This window comes from Labrus mixtus, chromosome 22 (assembly GCF_963584025.1).
Source record: "Labrus mixtus chromosome 22, fLabMix1.1, whole genome shotgun sequence".
In the NCBI taxonomy this organism is placed as follows: Eukaryota; Metazoa; Chordata; class Actinopteri; order Labriformes; family Labridae; genus Labrus; species Labrus mixtus.
The window spans coordinates 3780059-3794354 of record NC_083633.1 but is presented as its reverse complement, the minus strand read 5'-3'; the positions used below and the strand labels follow the sequence as shown (position 1 = coordinate 3794354).

The 14296-nt window shown below is 41.0% G+C and overlaps 1 protein-coding gene across 1 annotated transcript in view; it reads right to left on the bottom strand.

Moving 5' to 3' along the window:
• Nucleotides 1-14296, bottom strand: part of zdhhc17 (zinc finger DHHC-type palmitoyltransferase 17) — a 33801-nt gene that overhangs the window by 10722 nt on the left and 8783 nt on the right. Inside the window, exons 2-10 of the mRNA XM_061029255.1 lie at nucleotides 12223-12326; nucleotides 9544-9666; nucleotides 9208-9285; nucleotides 6162-6306; nucleotides 5790-5854; nucleotides 5124-5286; nucleotides 4885-5010; nucleotides 3273-3415; nucleotides 1638-1738 (exon numbers count right to left, since the gene is read on the bottom strand). Of these exons, the coding sequence (XP_060885238.1) occupies nucleotides 1638-1738; nucleotides 3273-3415; nucleotides 4885-5010; nucleotides 5124-5286; nucleotides 5790-5854; nucleotides 6162-6306; nucleotides 9208-9285; nucleotides 9544-9666; nucleotides 12223-12326 (1048 nt within the window). The remainder of the gene's footprint in view (nucleotides 1-1637; nucleotides 1739-3272; nucleotides 3416-4884; nucleotides 5011-5123; nucleotides 5287-5789; nucleotides 5855-6161; nucleotides 6307-9207; nucleotides 9286-9543; nucleotides 9667-12222; nucleotides 12327-14296) is intronic.

Genomic DNA, 14296 nt, shown 5'->3' with positions numbered 1-14296 from the left:
CAGGCAGCAGAGACGTCCTTTTAGGATAATCCTTCCTTTTATGTTGCCTAGATGCACCAAACACACGTAAAAACAAGCTCAAAACAAACCTCCAGCATCTTTTTTTAAAAGAATACACAGGGCAGTTTTCTTCTTCAAAAAGGCTCAGGTCAACGACATCTTTACTCTCCCTCCCCTCCCCCCCATTAGTGGAGCAATGAAGCACAAAATGAAATGTCCTCCACAAACAACACCTCCCCTCTCAACCCCTGCAATTAGCAGCTTCCCAATTATTTTTCCATGAACAAAATGAAATGTGACGGCAGCCCCGCTGAGGCCAACACAAACTCTTCAGAGTCCTCTGGTTGGGTTTGAACCACAGCTTGGATGCACGAGCATCACTCATGTTCATTTAAATACAAAACGTTTCGACATTCTGACTGCAACATCGATTTCTAAAGAGGTCCTTGGATGTTCTGCACTCCAGCCTGGAGTTTCTTTAACACACTCTCAGCTCACTTTTCTGTCATCTACTCTTAACTCTATCCAGTATTTCAACTTGAATCCACTGCAACTGGCCTGTAACTCAATCTCACAGAAGTTTAATCCTGCCAACAAAAGTGCTTTCCCCGATAATCCGTCCGTCTTCTTCAATCAAAACGCTTCATCAGTACATTTATATTTTTACAAGCCAAGATTTGTCAGAGATTTTCTTAAACAAACCGAACAGATTCAGAAAAGCTTTTGGCTTATGATGTATGACTTTCTGAATGCCAACAATGAATTCCCCATTTCAAACTGTGAGCCGATGCCTCTTTTTTTCCAGTAAACAGAGACTGCCAGCTCTTGAAGCTCTGGCATACTTCACACTTAAGTGGATTATAGATGGAAACGAATAAAACAGGTGGACAGAAGAGCCCATCGATCACTCTGAGTGGCTGGAAAGAGCCTCAGAGGATTGAACTGCAGCTCGACTTGGGGAGAAATGTTGCATGCAGTGTCGGGGAATAGGTCCACATTCTTGTTCAGTTAAATTCTTGATTGTATTTGGAGTTTATTTACCATTATTCAAAGATTCCTCAAGCAAGAAACCAGCCAATTAACTTCTCTCAAACTGAAGATAGCTCTGAATCAAACTCCCAGAGGAGAAAAAAAAAAGTGGTAATAAGACTTAAATGAGTTCATCCATCACACTAACTGAAGCGTAAGATGTGACATCAGGAAAACACTTCATGTTGGTCACACTGAAAAATCTGTTTCTTCTTACTTGGTGAATTTACTTGTTGGTCAGGAAGTTTGACTTCCTGTAGTGCCTATTGGCTGCCTGGCAACTGCTAAAAATATGATGGCTTATATCCCTATACAATCACAATGTAGCCTGAAACATTTCCCACCATGCATATTTCTAAACAGAGAATTTAACATTTAAATACGTGATCTTCAGAGTTGTACTCGGGTTACATCTGGACAGAGTCCACAGCAGCTTCCTGTTGTTTTCTACCTTGTGCTAAGCTAAGCCAATCTGCAGCTGTCTGTGTGGTCATGTTTCCTGGACAGATATAAGAGAATCTTTTTATCCCACTCTCAGTGAAAACATAGACAGTTCTTTAAAGACAAATGAAGTGTGAATGGCGTCAGTCTGAGACAGTAAAGGATATCGTTCCAGAACCAGTAGAACCAGGTGGTGTACATCCAGAACTTGGTGGCCAGGTAGATCCCCAGAGGGAGAGCGCTGTGCATGGAGTGGTCGAAGAAAGCCCTGCAGAGAGAGAGAGAGACAGAGAGAGAGAGGTTAGTTATCAGCATAATTATCAAAATGATTATCCCTCCAGTTGATAAAAAGCAACAAGAATGTCATGTAAGCATTTTTTAGATCACTGCCATTAGGTGTCAATTTACATGCAATGTGCATATATTGCATATATAGTGTGCTAACACTAGCCTGCTAACACAACAATGCAGGCTTTAGGTAATTGCATCTCAAGTCAAGGACAATTTTGTCTGCCTCTTACGCTTAATGGTGCGTTCTATATAATAACTTATTTGTGAGAACGCGGGGGAAGTGGGTTGGAGGTGTGTCGCTGGAGGAGAGCGGAGGCTTCAGAACGAGAGTAAGCGGAGGCGTGGCCAAACAGCAGTTTGTTTTAGTTTCCTGCTGGTGAACCAGGCCGACATCTACGGGATCAAAAAGGACACACCTTCTTCCTTTCTATGGCTACTTGTGTCTGAAAACAACTTTTACATCAGAGATCAACATGTTCCCAGCCTGGCGCAAACAATTCTTCATTTTGTTCACTCATGACAACTGCACAGGGGATGCATTTTTATTCCAGTCATTGGTTTAAATTACATAAGGAAGAAAGTTGTGCATGATTAAGATTAAGGCTGTTTTAAGTGACAGGTGCATGCATTTAGCTGTCTGCAAGGTGTCACAGAAGCTAATCCCAGTCACTGAACTTGACCTCTTGGATATCTACCCTCTCCTCCATATATGGAAACTTCTGGCTCTAAAAAAGGAAATTAGATGGCGATGACCATGACACTCAAGCTGAGTATTTAAAACATGAAAATAGTCAAAGTCAACAAAAAAGTGATTGGGTCAAAGTGGTATCTTCCACTTCTTTAGTAAAGCCTGTATTTCTGATTTACTGTCATACAAATAGTCTTGGCTCTAATTGCTGCTGTTTTTGTAAAAATATAGCGAGCTTGAATTTTAGAATCTGGCTTCCCTCCCACTGCAGATACTGCGTAGCTCGTATCATCTCAGTTTCCTACATCAAGGCATTCTTCCAGCAGATGTTAAACGTGTTCACTTCACATGTGGACAGATGCAAACCTGAGTGTTTGATCTGAACTGTTCAGTCTGGCAGCAGCAACAATAAACCAAACTTTAACCCTCAGCAGCCCTCACTGTTACAAAGTGTTATTTATCCAAGTAGTTATGTAAAGAATGTCACTAGATGTTCAGGTGACACGCTGGGTAATGTGTGTTTTTGTAGTCTAGAGCTGAAGAGAACAACAAACTACACCAGCAGGACCAGATGGCTGCAGTGACGGGGTTAAAGCAGAGTATGCAGTGTGTGTGTTTAAAGATGTTTGTTTCAATGCATTGGGTGGAATGTCAGAAATGACATGTGTGTTTGCACGCAGGGATATGTGCATGTTCATCTCTCAACTCATCGAGACCGTCTGTTTTTAGGAAATCTCAATCAGACTTTTAAGTTTTATTGTGAGTTGCATGATAAGACATATACGAGATTAAATTCATTAATTGATGTGTCATTGAGACGTACTTGGAGAGGAACTGCACGGCGACCCAGACACCGGCGTACATGAGGCCCTTGATCAGCCAGGAGTCGATGTCCAGGTCAGCGATGAATCCAACGAGCCAGATGACCAGGAAGGGCGTTCCCAGCATCACCTTCTGCCTGAACTCCTGCACGATGAAGAGGAGGAGGAGGAGGGAGACGGAGGGGTACATCAGCAAGAGTTATAAAAAAAACAGCAAGACAGGAGATACAGAGAAGAGATGAAGTACTGGAGGAGACAGACCGGAACAACAGACTTCAGACTTTTGTATCTATAAAAGGTATAAAATCTATTGATTCAAAAGTGATAGAAGTCATGGTGATTAACATCTCCCTGCAGGGGGATCACCTACAGTCTTGATTTCTATTAGTCTCTAATGGAATCTAGTCCAGTTTTAGTAAAAAAAACTGTCAGCTTTTGTAAAAAAAAAAAAAAAAAACATACATAGCTAACATCTTTAGCTCCTATGATTTTCTGCAATAGATGCATACGATACATTTGCAAATAGATATATGTATGTTATGACGTCTAAATGCCTGACTATGATGAAGGATGTTTTCCTACGGCTAGCTATACACATTTCTAGTTTACATACAAATACAAAACTGAAATCTGCTACTTTAGTTTGGCTAAGATATAGAATCACTAAAAAGGAAATTTAGCAGCAATCCAACCAAGTGAGATGCCAAAAATCTACGACTAGCCTGTGAGGCTCTACCTGCTATAGATTGGGTCTGACACTGAGGGGCTCGACTAACTTTGAGACAAACCTCAGATCTACATGTGATGCTATAAATTGTCTACAATCTATTTTTAATTTGTATGAACACTTAAATCTCTATACAAGAAATAAGGAAGACTTCAGAGGTCTATTTGTATATCCCTCTAGATCAACACTTTACCTTTTTTAACTAATGACATCCCAGCAAACGAGAGGAAAGACAAAACATTAAAGTTTCAACAAATGCATTCAAGGTCTTCAATGAAAAAATGTGAAAGTAGAAATATCTATACAGTCTTCCACCTGGGAAAGATGTATAAATATTGTTGTTGTGAGTCTGTTGCATATGTTTATAGACAGGTAACACATCAGACAGCCAAAGGAATGCTTTCTTTAAGATAAAAACCAACAAACACAGGATGGGACCTCCACATTGAATCAGGTTCAAAGCTTGTGTCAAAGCTCTTACTAGGAATAACCCTCTGTGGTCGGACCAGACTGTGCAGCAGTTACCCTGTTCCAGTATTTTCCTTTAGTTGTCGTGTTAAGCCTATCGTTTACGAGTTGTCTCCTTCCTGTCAGACTGTCTGATTGCAGACTTGAGAAGCAGTAAACGGCTGTCAAAGTGACATGTTTAGACTGAAAGGTGATCTCAGCCCCCGGACATGCCGTGACATCGCTGCTGCAGTGCAAAAGTTCAGCGTGGACAGGCCTGTGTGAGCACGTCAGTGTGAGCGGTGACTGAGGGGTTTCACAGTGAGCCACACAGAGGTGTGTTTGTGTGAAAGATTAGGTGGTTACACTTGATTCTACCTTTGGACATTTCTTGAAAGCTTCAAGGTTTACTGTACAATGTGATGTGTGTGTGTGTTTACCTTGTCCATCTTAAGTCTCTTCAGGTAGGACGGGCTGTCGTAGCCTTTGGCCTGCCGTGCCTCCTGTAAGTGATTGATCATCCAAACGTTCTTCCTCTGCTTGGCGAGATCTAACGGGGTTTCACCCTAAACACCAACAGAAGACCAGTCTGTATTTATCCTCCATTATTAAAATAAAAACGTACTTGTCCATCATTCATAGGGGCAACCAGTGGATGAAACCATGACGACATGATTACCTTGATGTTCTGTGCATCGACGTTAGCGTTAGCATCCAGTAGCAGGCTGATAACAGTGGTGTTACCAGCCAGTACGGCCCAGTGCAGCGCTGTGTTCTTGTGATATTTGTCGCCCAGATTGACAGAAACATTGAAGGTCAGGAGCAGCCGGGTTGGATCCACACTGTCGCCCAGAGGAGAAAAAAATGAGCATGATATACATGGAATTTTTGAAAACTCATACCCACACTAAAGCTATATTTCACTGCTAATGATGAAATCCCTCGATTCTTAGATTGATTAATCACATCACTAAAGTATAAATAGAGATGTTTCTGCTGAAAAATAGCTCATAAGGGAATATTCAGACGACGCTGAGCAGCACTGGGACTTGTTTCCCCGTGTAAGCAGTCTGTCTGATGAATGACCGCACATTTACACATGACAAGGTTGTTGTGTGTCTGCAGTCAGCAGAAGCATGCTCCAGCTTGTGCGAGGGTTCAGGTGCGTTTTTTAAGTGGCCTAATAGTCAGACTTTTTTCCTGGAATCAGTTTCTTTATTTGAGGTTGAAATTATTCAAAGTTTAGTTTCCCAGTCTCCATTCTTGTCCAGAGCAGAACAAGTCAGAGCAGCGACTCATAACAAAGCTCTAATAACAACTGTGTTAACACTTAAAACGTGCACACCTGTGCGTCCTGTAAGCCGCCCACATCAGAGGAGTCATGCCGTTCTGGTCCATCATGTCCACGTCCTGTAACAAAGGAGAGATGCATTAAAAGGAGCTGAAGGAGAAGAGAGAGTCTGAAAGAGAAGCTTTAGGGCTCCCCCTGGTGGGAAGCATCGGTACTTTCAAAACACAGACTTGACCCACATTGGCAGAAAAACCTCAAATGATAGAAACATCAGTAGAATGGATGTTGTTCAGATCCATAAGCAATAACAAATAAATCATGATTTCTGACCCAATCAATCTTATTCCACATCTGATGCTGTGAGAAAAGATGACTGTATGAAGGAAAGATCAAGTTCTCCTGCTGATTAATCCTGCTGTGTCCTACCTGTCCTTTGGCGATTAAGTAGGCCACGATGGAGGTGTGGCCAAACTGGGCGGCCAGATGACCACAGCTGCATCCCTCGCCATCGATCAAAGACGGGTCTGCGCCGTATTTCATGAGCTGCACCACCATGGATAGATGGCCTTGTCTGTGAGGAGATGCACACAAAACAAACTTCTAATAAATATCTTACTCCTCCGTGCTTTACCAAAGGCTGAACAAAAATATTTTAAACTGAAGTGTAATATGCTCCGTTTCCTTTGACAGGAAGTGATCAGATTTTTATTCAGACAAGTAGTTGGTAGTTTGATTCAAAAAGCGCAGTAACGTGCAGGAGAAAATGACACCAGACTTTTAAGAGGATCGGGGTCAAAAAGGCCAGAACTACTCTCACTTGATCGGCCACTTTGATGCTGAGTGGGTGAGCAGGCTAAGCTCAACAATCCAAAGAGGAGGGTGTCACTTACTCCCACTCCCACTGCTTTGAACAGCGCTGCCTGCACAATTAATTAAGTAGCCTCATATAAGCAGGTGTGATACTGAAAGAATGAGTCCCCGTCTTCTCTTATCGTTTAATGTTTGTCTAAGTGGTATATGAGTCAATTTGTTACAGGCGTTTATTGCATGCAGTATATTGAGTTTGAAATACTTTACTACCAGCCCTGCAATGCAAACTTCTTCTCACAGGGCAATAACAATGTGAAAGCAACAGGTAAAAAACATAAAATTCAAATTCACTTATTTTTATTCTCCTGCCTGAGGGGGGGGGGGGGCTGTGTGCTATAAATTTCCCTACACCAAAAACAGTAATGTACTGTGTGTGATCGTGAGCAGACAAAGCCTCTAACAGCCAGTCTTTAACTCCAGCAGGTGTCTAAACGGTCGAGAGGAAGAGGAGGCTGCGGGGGCTTTTAAAGGTTATTGGTCATCGGTGGGGGGGAGGATGTGACACAGGACTCCTGAGTGTCTGTTAATGTCTGTTGTCAAGCTCATCAATAATTCAGGATGAGAGATTCATGCCCCCATGTCTGCTTGGTATTGGGGGGGGGGTAGAGGATCTCATCTGACTCGTCTTGTTTCACTATTATCAGCAGGAAGGAGTGAACGTTACAACAAGGAACGAGGAAATCAACACACGAAATAGAGGATGTTTGTATGTAGGAAGTAAGGCTGACAAAGTGTCCGATACTTGGATAATTTTAAACCATGTTTTAAAGCAACACAGTCCCCATTATTCTAATGATGTGAACACAAAAAAATAACATTTATTTGATGAGAAAGGTGCGGTGCAGAGGAATTAGTAAAAAAATTTAAAGATTTATTTTGGGTCTTTTTGCCTTTATTGAATAAGAAAGTGGATAGAGTAGGAAATCAGGAGAGTGTGGGAATGACATGCAGGAAAGGAGCCACAGGTAGAACTTGAACCCACACCTCACCCCCAATACGGAGGACTATAGCCTCCGTATTGGGGGTGGGACCTAACCCCGGGGCCATCCGCGCCCCAGGACTTACATTTTTGTTGCTGTGGCATCAAATCAGGTGTTGATTTTATTTTATTTTAACTAGTATCATATCAAAGCTCAAACTTCTGGTATTTTGACAACCCGAGTAGGAACAGGTCAGTCAGTGCTGCTCTACATTTGGCACTTTTAGAAGATCTTTTCATAGAATTGAAATCTAAAAAAATCATTCTCATGTTTACTGGCAGCTAGTTTTACGTCTTTTTAATGAATTTGATATTTTTCAGAGATTGCTCCTGGGATGTCTTCCTCATATGTGATTGCATATTGTTTCATCTTTTCTGTTCATAAATTCAGCATTTTTCTAAAGTCCATGGAGGTAAAAAAAAACTATTGAAGACTTTATTTCATCCTGTAAACTTTGGCACACTACCTTGGTATTCCCGTGCACATTCCTCTGTTTCATTACAACAAAGAACAGCTATAGTTTCAATATGTTTTCAATGTTCTTTCACACTACAATTCATCACCAAAAAAAGGATGAAAACGTTTTGTTGTCTATAGATGGAGTTAATATTGAAAGAGTGTCTGAATTTCGTTTTTTGGGTGTGATCATGGATGATAAGTTAACGTGGAAATCACATATAGCTCATGTTAAAAAAAAAGTGTCCAAGAATATCTTTGTTTTAAACAAAGCAAAGTTTCTCTTGGATTGTAAGGTACTGCGGATTTTGTATTGTTCACTTATTTTAGTTATTGTGTTGAAATGTGGGGTAACACTTACGTCACAAACATTAATCCGTTATTTATTTTACAGAAAAGAGCGGTAAGAATCATTTATAAAGTCCACTATAGAGAGCACACCAATGGGCTGTTTTTAAGATCAGGTTTATTGAAACTGAAAGATTTAGTTGAGTTACAGACACTTGTAGTTATGTTCAGAGCAAAGAGTAAAGTATTAGCAGAAAGTTTACAAAAGATGTTTGTTTTTAGCTCAGAAGATGAAGAGCATAGAAGAAAATTTCATTTTAAGCATCAGTTTGCGAGGACAACTTTAACTTTCTGTGTGTGTTTTCCTTCTACTTTCTGAGGAAGTAAAGACTGAATTGTCAGCTTTGTTTTATGTTGGCATGATATTCATTCATTGATTGTAATTGGACAGACCATCCAGACATTTACTGTTGCTTTTTGAGTAAGGGGCAGGCAAAACAAGAATTATTTTTCTCCCTGCTCCTTTCCGTACATGGGATAAAGTGTGAATTGTTTTTTTTTTTTTTTTTTCCTTTGTCCTTTTCTGCTGTGTGTTTTGACATGTACGGAACAAATAAAAAAATGTATGAGTACTCTGGTTTACTTGGTCGTTGTCTTTGCTCTTTATGTTAAGAGGTATGCACCTAAATCAAATGTGTAAACCCACTATGCAATAAACCTATTTCTTTTACATTACTGTGGATTACCAAAAGACAGAAGAAGAAGAAGTGGTATTTATTTTTAAGGGCATGAATAATATTTCACATGTTAATAAATAAGAGCTCTGTGGAATAATTATTTCCACCAAAAAGCAGGTGTGTTATCTGTGTGTGTGTTACCTGGTGGCCCAGTGCAGAGGTGTGGAGTTCAGGTCTCCTCCCAGCTGGTCCACTATGGCTCCCTTTGATATGTAGTACCTTCACAAACACACACATTCAGAATCAGCTGAAACTCTTCACTGCATCACACTGACTTATTTTCAGTGATATCATTCAGCTGTAGGCTGTAAAGCTGGCTTTTATTTCGTTAAACCTTTATTCAAATAACGACCGTATCAAGACGGATTATACAAGAGCTAGTCTTTGTATCATCTAACTACAAGCTCAAGTCTCTAACTTATTTGCTTCTTCCTCCATCACCTTAAAAAAAAAAAAAAAACATAAAAAAGGACTCACTTGACTAAGTCTATCCTGTTGTTGATGGCGGCCCAGTGGAGGAGCGTTACGTTTTCTTTGTCTGGCTGTCTGACATCGAACCCCGCCTCCACCAACTCCCTGCAACGCTCGAAGATGCCGTACCTGAGGGAGAGAGAGAGAGGGAGAGAGAGAGAGAGGGGTGGAGAGGGATTAAATACACACATGCATTCAAAAGACAACGAAATCGACAAAACCTGAGCACACTGACAGAAAGCACATAATAAATATAAATACACACCGTAAATCATAAACACACAAACAAGACTCCCACACTTTAACCAAAGTCCAGAACCTCAAATCAAAACAACATAAATCTGTTGTTTAAAAACATCTCAGAAAAAGCTTCTGTTGTCTCATCAGGAAGACATTTCAACATCTCTCCTCTTCCTCGCCTACAGTCACTTATAACTGCTGAATCAGAAAACCACAGAAACAAACACGGTGCCTTCAACTGGCCCAGAAAGAAAGTCAAAAAGCAGTGTTCATATTCAATCAAAAGCTGAAACAATGTTTACTCAAATCAGTTTTTAAGGCCACTCATGTGTAGTGTTATGTGCAACACTGAGGTACAGTCATCTTAGGAGCATGTGGGGTCAGCTATGTCCATCCATCATTTGTTGGAGAGTTTGTCACGCTTCACCCAGGTCTTCCACCAGATCTTCTCCATTACATCTCTGCACTTCCTCGTCTGTCAACATCTACAGATCGCGTTTTTAGACTTACTCCTGACAGCACGAGATAATACAACTTCATGTGGTATAATACTGTATAAAACACTCATAAACCCTTTTCACACATACAGAAATCTCCTGAAAAACTCCAGAGATTAGTCTACCCGGAGCTTCTTTAAGCTATGTGTGAACGCAAACAGACGCATTTTTCGCGCAGACTTCACCCAGAGTTTCTCCGGCCAGACCCCTAGTATTTTATCCGCACAAAATCTGAGTGAGCTGATGTCTGAACGTGGCAGCATATACTCCGGAGATTTTTAATTTCAGCCAATAGAAAGAGAATGAAGTTTATATACAGTGACCGGCTAAAGTGTCTGCACGCGACTACTACGATCTCTGTGCACGTAATTAAACGGCTGCATTATGTTCGTCAGTATGTTGTTCTTCTCTCTTTTGTGGATGTTGTCATTCCATTGGATTACACATGGCATTGATATAAAGGCAAATATTCTCATTATAGCATCATGTAGCGGACTCTGTTGCTTCGACCGCTACTTCTGCGTTTTTTATTTACATCACGTCTTACGTGGGGAAATCCCCCGCGGCCCCTCCCCTCTGACAGGGAAAGTCCCCGGCTGTGAGGAGCATATGTGAACGACTAGTTCGGGAGAATCTCTGGAGAAGTCCTCCTGTAAATATCTAGATGTTATCCGGAGTGCATATGTGAAAACGGCTATACAGTCATTGTTCTGAACCGCCAAAACAGAGGGTTTTATTCTGAAAAAAATGTTTTAATGTTGTTTCAGTGTCTGACTTCCTGTCCCACTTGATCAGCTCTTTGGGAAATTGATGCAAAAATAGAAACCATGCTAATCTTTTGCAGGACAGAGTCAGCGTAGCCAGAGGAAACACACACATAGACTTGAAAACCTATCATCTCTGTTGCTGTAGTGGAGCGGAGACGGACCGATCACGCCTCTGGTGGAATTAATCAGTCAGTATAGCCGTTTTCACATATGCACTCCCGGCTAGATTCTCCCGACCTAGCCGTTCATATATGCTCCTCTCAGCGAGGGACTTTCCCTGTCAGAGGGGAGGGGCCACGGGGGGATTTCTGTGACGTAAATAAACAACGCGGAAGTAGCGGCCGAAGCAACAGAGTCCACTACATGGTGCTATAATGAGAATATTTGCCTTTATATCAATGCTATGTGTAATCCAATGGAATGACAACAGTAGTGGTCGTGTGAAGACACTTTAGCCGTTAACTGTATATAAACGTCATTCTCTTTCTATTGGCTCAAATTGAAAATCTCCGCAGTATATGCTGCCACGTTCAGACATCAGCTCACTCAGATTTTCTGCAGATACAATACTAGGGGTCTGGCCGGAGAAACTTTGGGTAAAGTCTGTGCGAAAAATGCGTCTGTTTGCGTTCACACACGCCTAAAGAAGCTCCGGGTAGCCAAATCTCCGGAGTTTTTCAGGAGATTTCCATATGTGTGAAAAGGGTTTATGGAACTTTTTCACATGCCATGTCATGTCATGTAACTGCACTTGCCTTCTTCAGCTGGCAGATATCAACCACTCGATTCTTCTCAGGTTTTTGCTAACCCTTTTCATAAAGTCTGTTTAATTTCAAATGCGTTTCAAATTATTTTCTTAAAATGCTTCTCTGTTTCTTCTGCTTGTCTCCATTATCTGATCAGCATGGCTTTGCTAGCCAGTGTCTTCATTCTTTTTTGTCAACAAAGCTCATTTTGCTTTGAGGTCACTTGTGCATGCCGAAGGTCAATCAGGCATGAAATATTTATTTATTATTTACGAGTCATATTTTTAGATCCCCTCTGCTTGACCACAAGGCAAGCTACTTTCTTTGTGTTTACAGTTTGTCAATTAAGATTTGAAACCCCTCATTACAGTTCAGCAAGCATGTCCTGATGTTCTTTTGAGACGACAACACACAGATGGCAACACATTTACTCACTGTGTGGCTTTGACGATGTCCCAGGTGCTGTAGTCGTCAACATGGTTTTTACGGCTGACAGTCTCGGTGTAGCCGTGGTTGTAATGACTCTGAGGTTTGATTTCCTGAAAAGAGAATGACAGACAGAGATTAAGATGAGTAGGTTAGGTTGTACTGCGTTTTCCCCCCAACAGCCATTAAGTGTGAACATCACAAATGTGATCATGTGTATTGAATACTTTAAGGTTTGAGTCAAACAAATGGAGGTTGAAGACATTGCCGCACTGAACACACCCAGAGAAAAGAAGGGGACAGATATGGCTATTCTTTAAAAGTGAACATGTCTTTATGCATCTTCATGTTACAGAACTTTTCTACAGAACATTACATAAGAGATGTGGGAGAGGAGGACAGTCTGTGTGTGACCCAGATCAAGGATATGGCACATCTCAAGGCAATCCCTGAGAACTTAAAAATAAAAAGGTATTAAGATGTACTAAAAGACTTAAAAAGGGTTTTACATCTTGAAAGCATAGCACAAAGAATTGCTTGTTAACTGATTCTCCAAGATAATTTTCCTTTTCAGTAGCTGTGCCCAAAAGCAACACGATCGATCAACAGGGGTGAGAAGGCCTGCAAACCCACACAGATATTTCCAATAATACAGCTACGCTTTATGCTTAGGATGTAACTACAGTGGGAGTTAAAGGTTACACTATGAGCTGCAACCTAACAACAAAGAAAATGTTGTGAAACGTGCAACAAAACCATGAAGGAGAAAAAAAGACTCACAGCTAAGCCTGTAAACACCCACGTAGTCTGACACAGGAAGTAAAGTCAGGAAACACAAGAGGAAAGCCTTGTGTTGAATCATCAAATACAGGTGAAATACCTTTATTAACGCTGGATTACACTGCAATGATTGCTGGAGTTGAGCCATCTTTTATATTATTAGTCCTTCCAGTGCATGCACCGTTATAACATGTATAAATATATTTTCTGTAGACACTGAGCATTTATTTAATTACACCATTAGAAGAGGGAAATACAGGCTGCAGGACAAAGGCAGGCTTCTCGGTCCTGTTGCAGATGAAGATCTAATCTGTCACACATGAGGGCAGTGAGCTGCTCATAGTCAATTAGTCGCCATGGTAACACCAAGGACACAACAATTAAGACTCCATCTCCTAGAAACGAGGGACGCATCTTGTAAACACAGAGCGGGGGCTTTTTCCTCTCTGACTCCTGACTTTGTGAATGAGCGCTCAAGCTCCTGCTCAATCCAGATAGGTTGCTTTGATTTAATTTCAGAGACACACAAATAATCGAGTCGCAAATATTGAGATACACAAAAGAAAAAAAAAAACAACTGGATCATTTTAAGAGTTAAAGCTATAATGCTCAAAGTGACATGCCCTTGATATAAAAAAATCTGTAGTTTAACAACATTACCACCTATAAAAACATTTGTTCCACTTTCAAGCAGGCATTCACACCTATTGGTAGATATATATATAACAGTAAGAAATATTAAGGAAGCCACTAGGGGGGTAGAGGATGACAGGCATGTGCAGTGCTGTTGGGTAGCCTGAGGCACAAGGCCTACAGAGACTTAAAGCTGCACCATCTAACCTCTGAGTTTAGCTTGGGCTTCCCTACACAGCCAGCAGGACGGGCTGAGCCAGCGTTTCTGCCTCCACGGGGGACTGCTGGTGGAGCAGCAAGAAGAAGATGGTGCAGGACAAAATCTCATACACTCATTCCTTTTCACACTTGGATGGAAAATGACTCACTGAGGCTGCTGAACTATTTCAGGATATTATCTTCCAGTAATTGTTGTTATTTTCTCTGCCAAATTGTTTGGTTGTCAACTATAAATCAGATTTTCTTGAAATTGAACTACAGGCCTTTTTCTGTGCTTTCAAATATTTACAAAGATATGATTGCACCCAGCATAATTAAAATCATAATGATGTGACATCTGGTACAAACAACTATGTTTTCTTGCATGTGGAAAAATAAAGGTTTTACGGTGCAGGATATCTCTGCAGAACTACTTACACATGCTTTATTGTGATTTTGATAATGTACATTG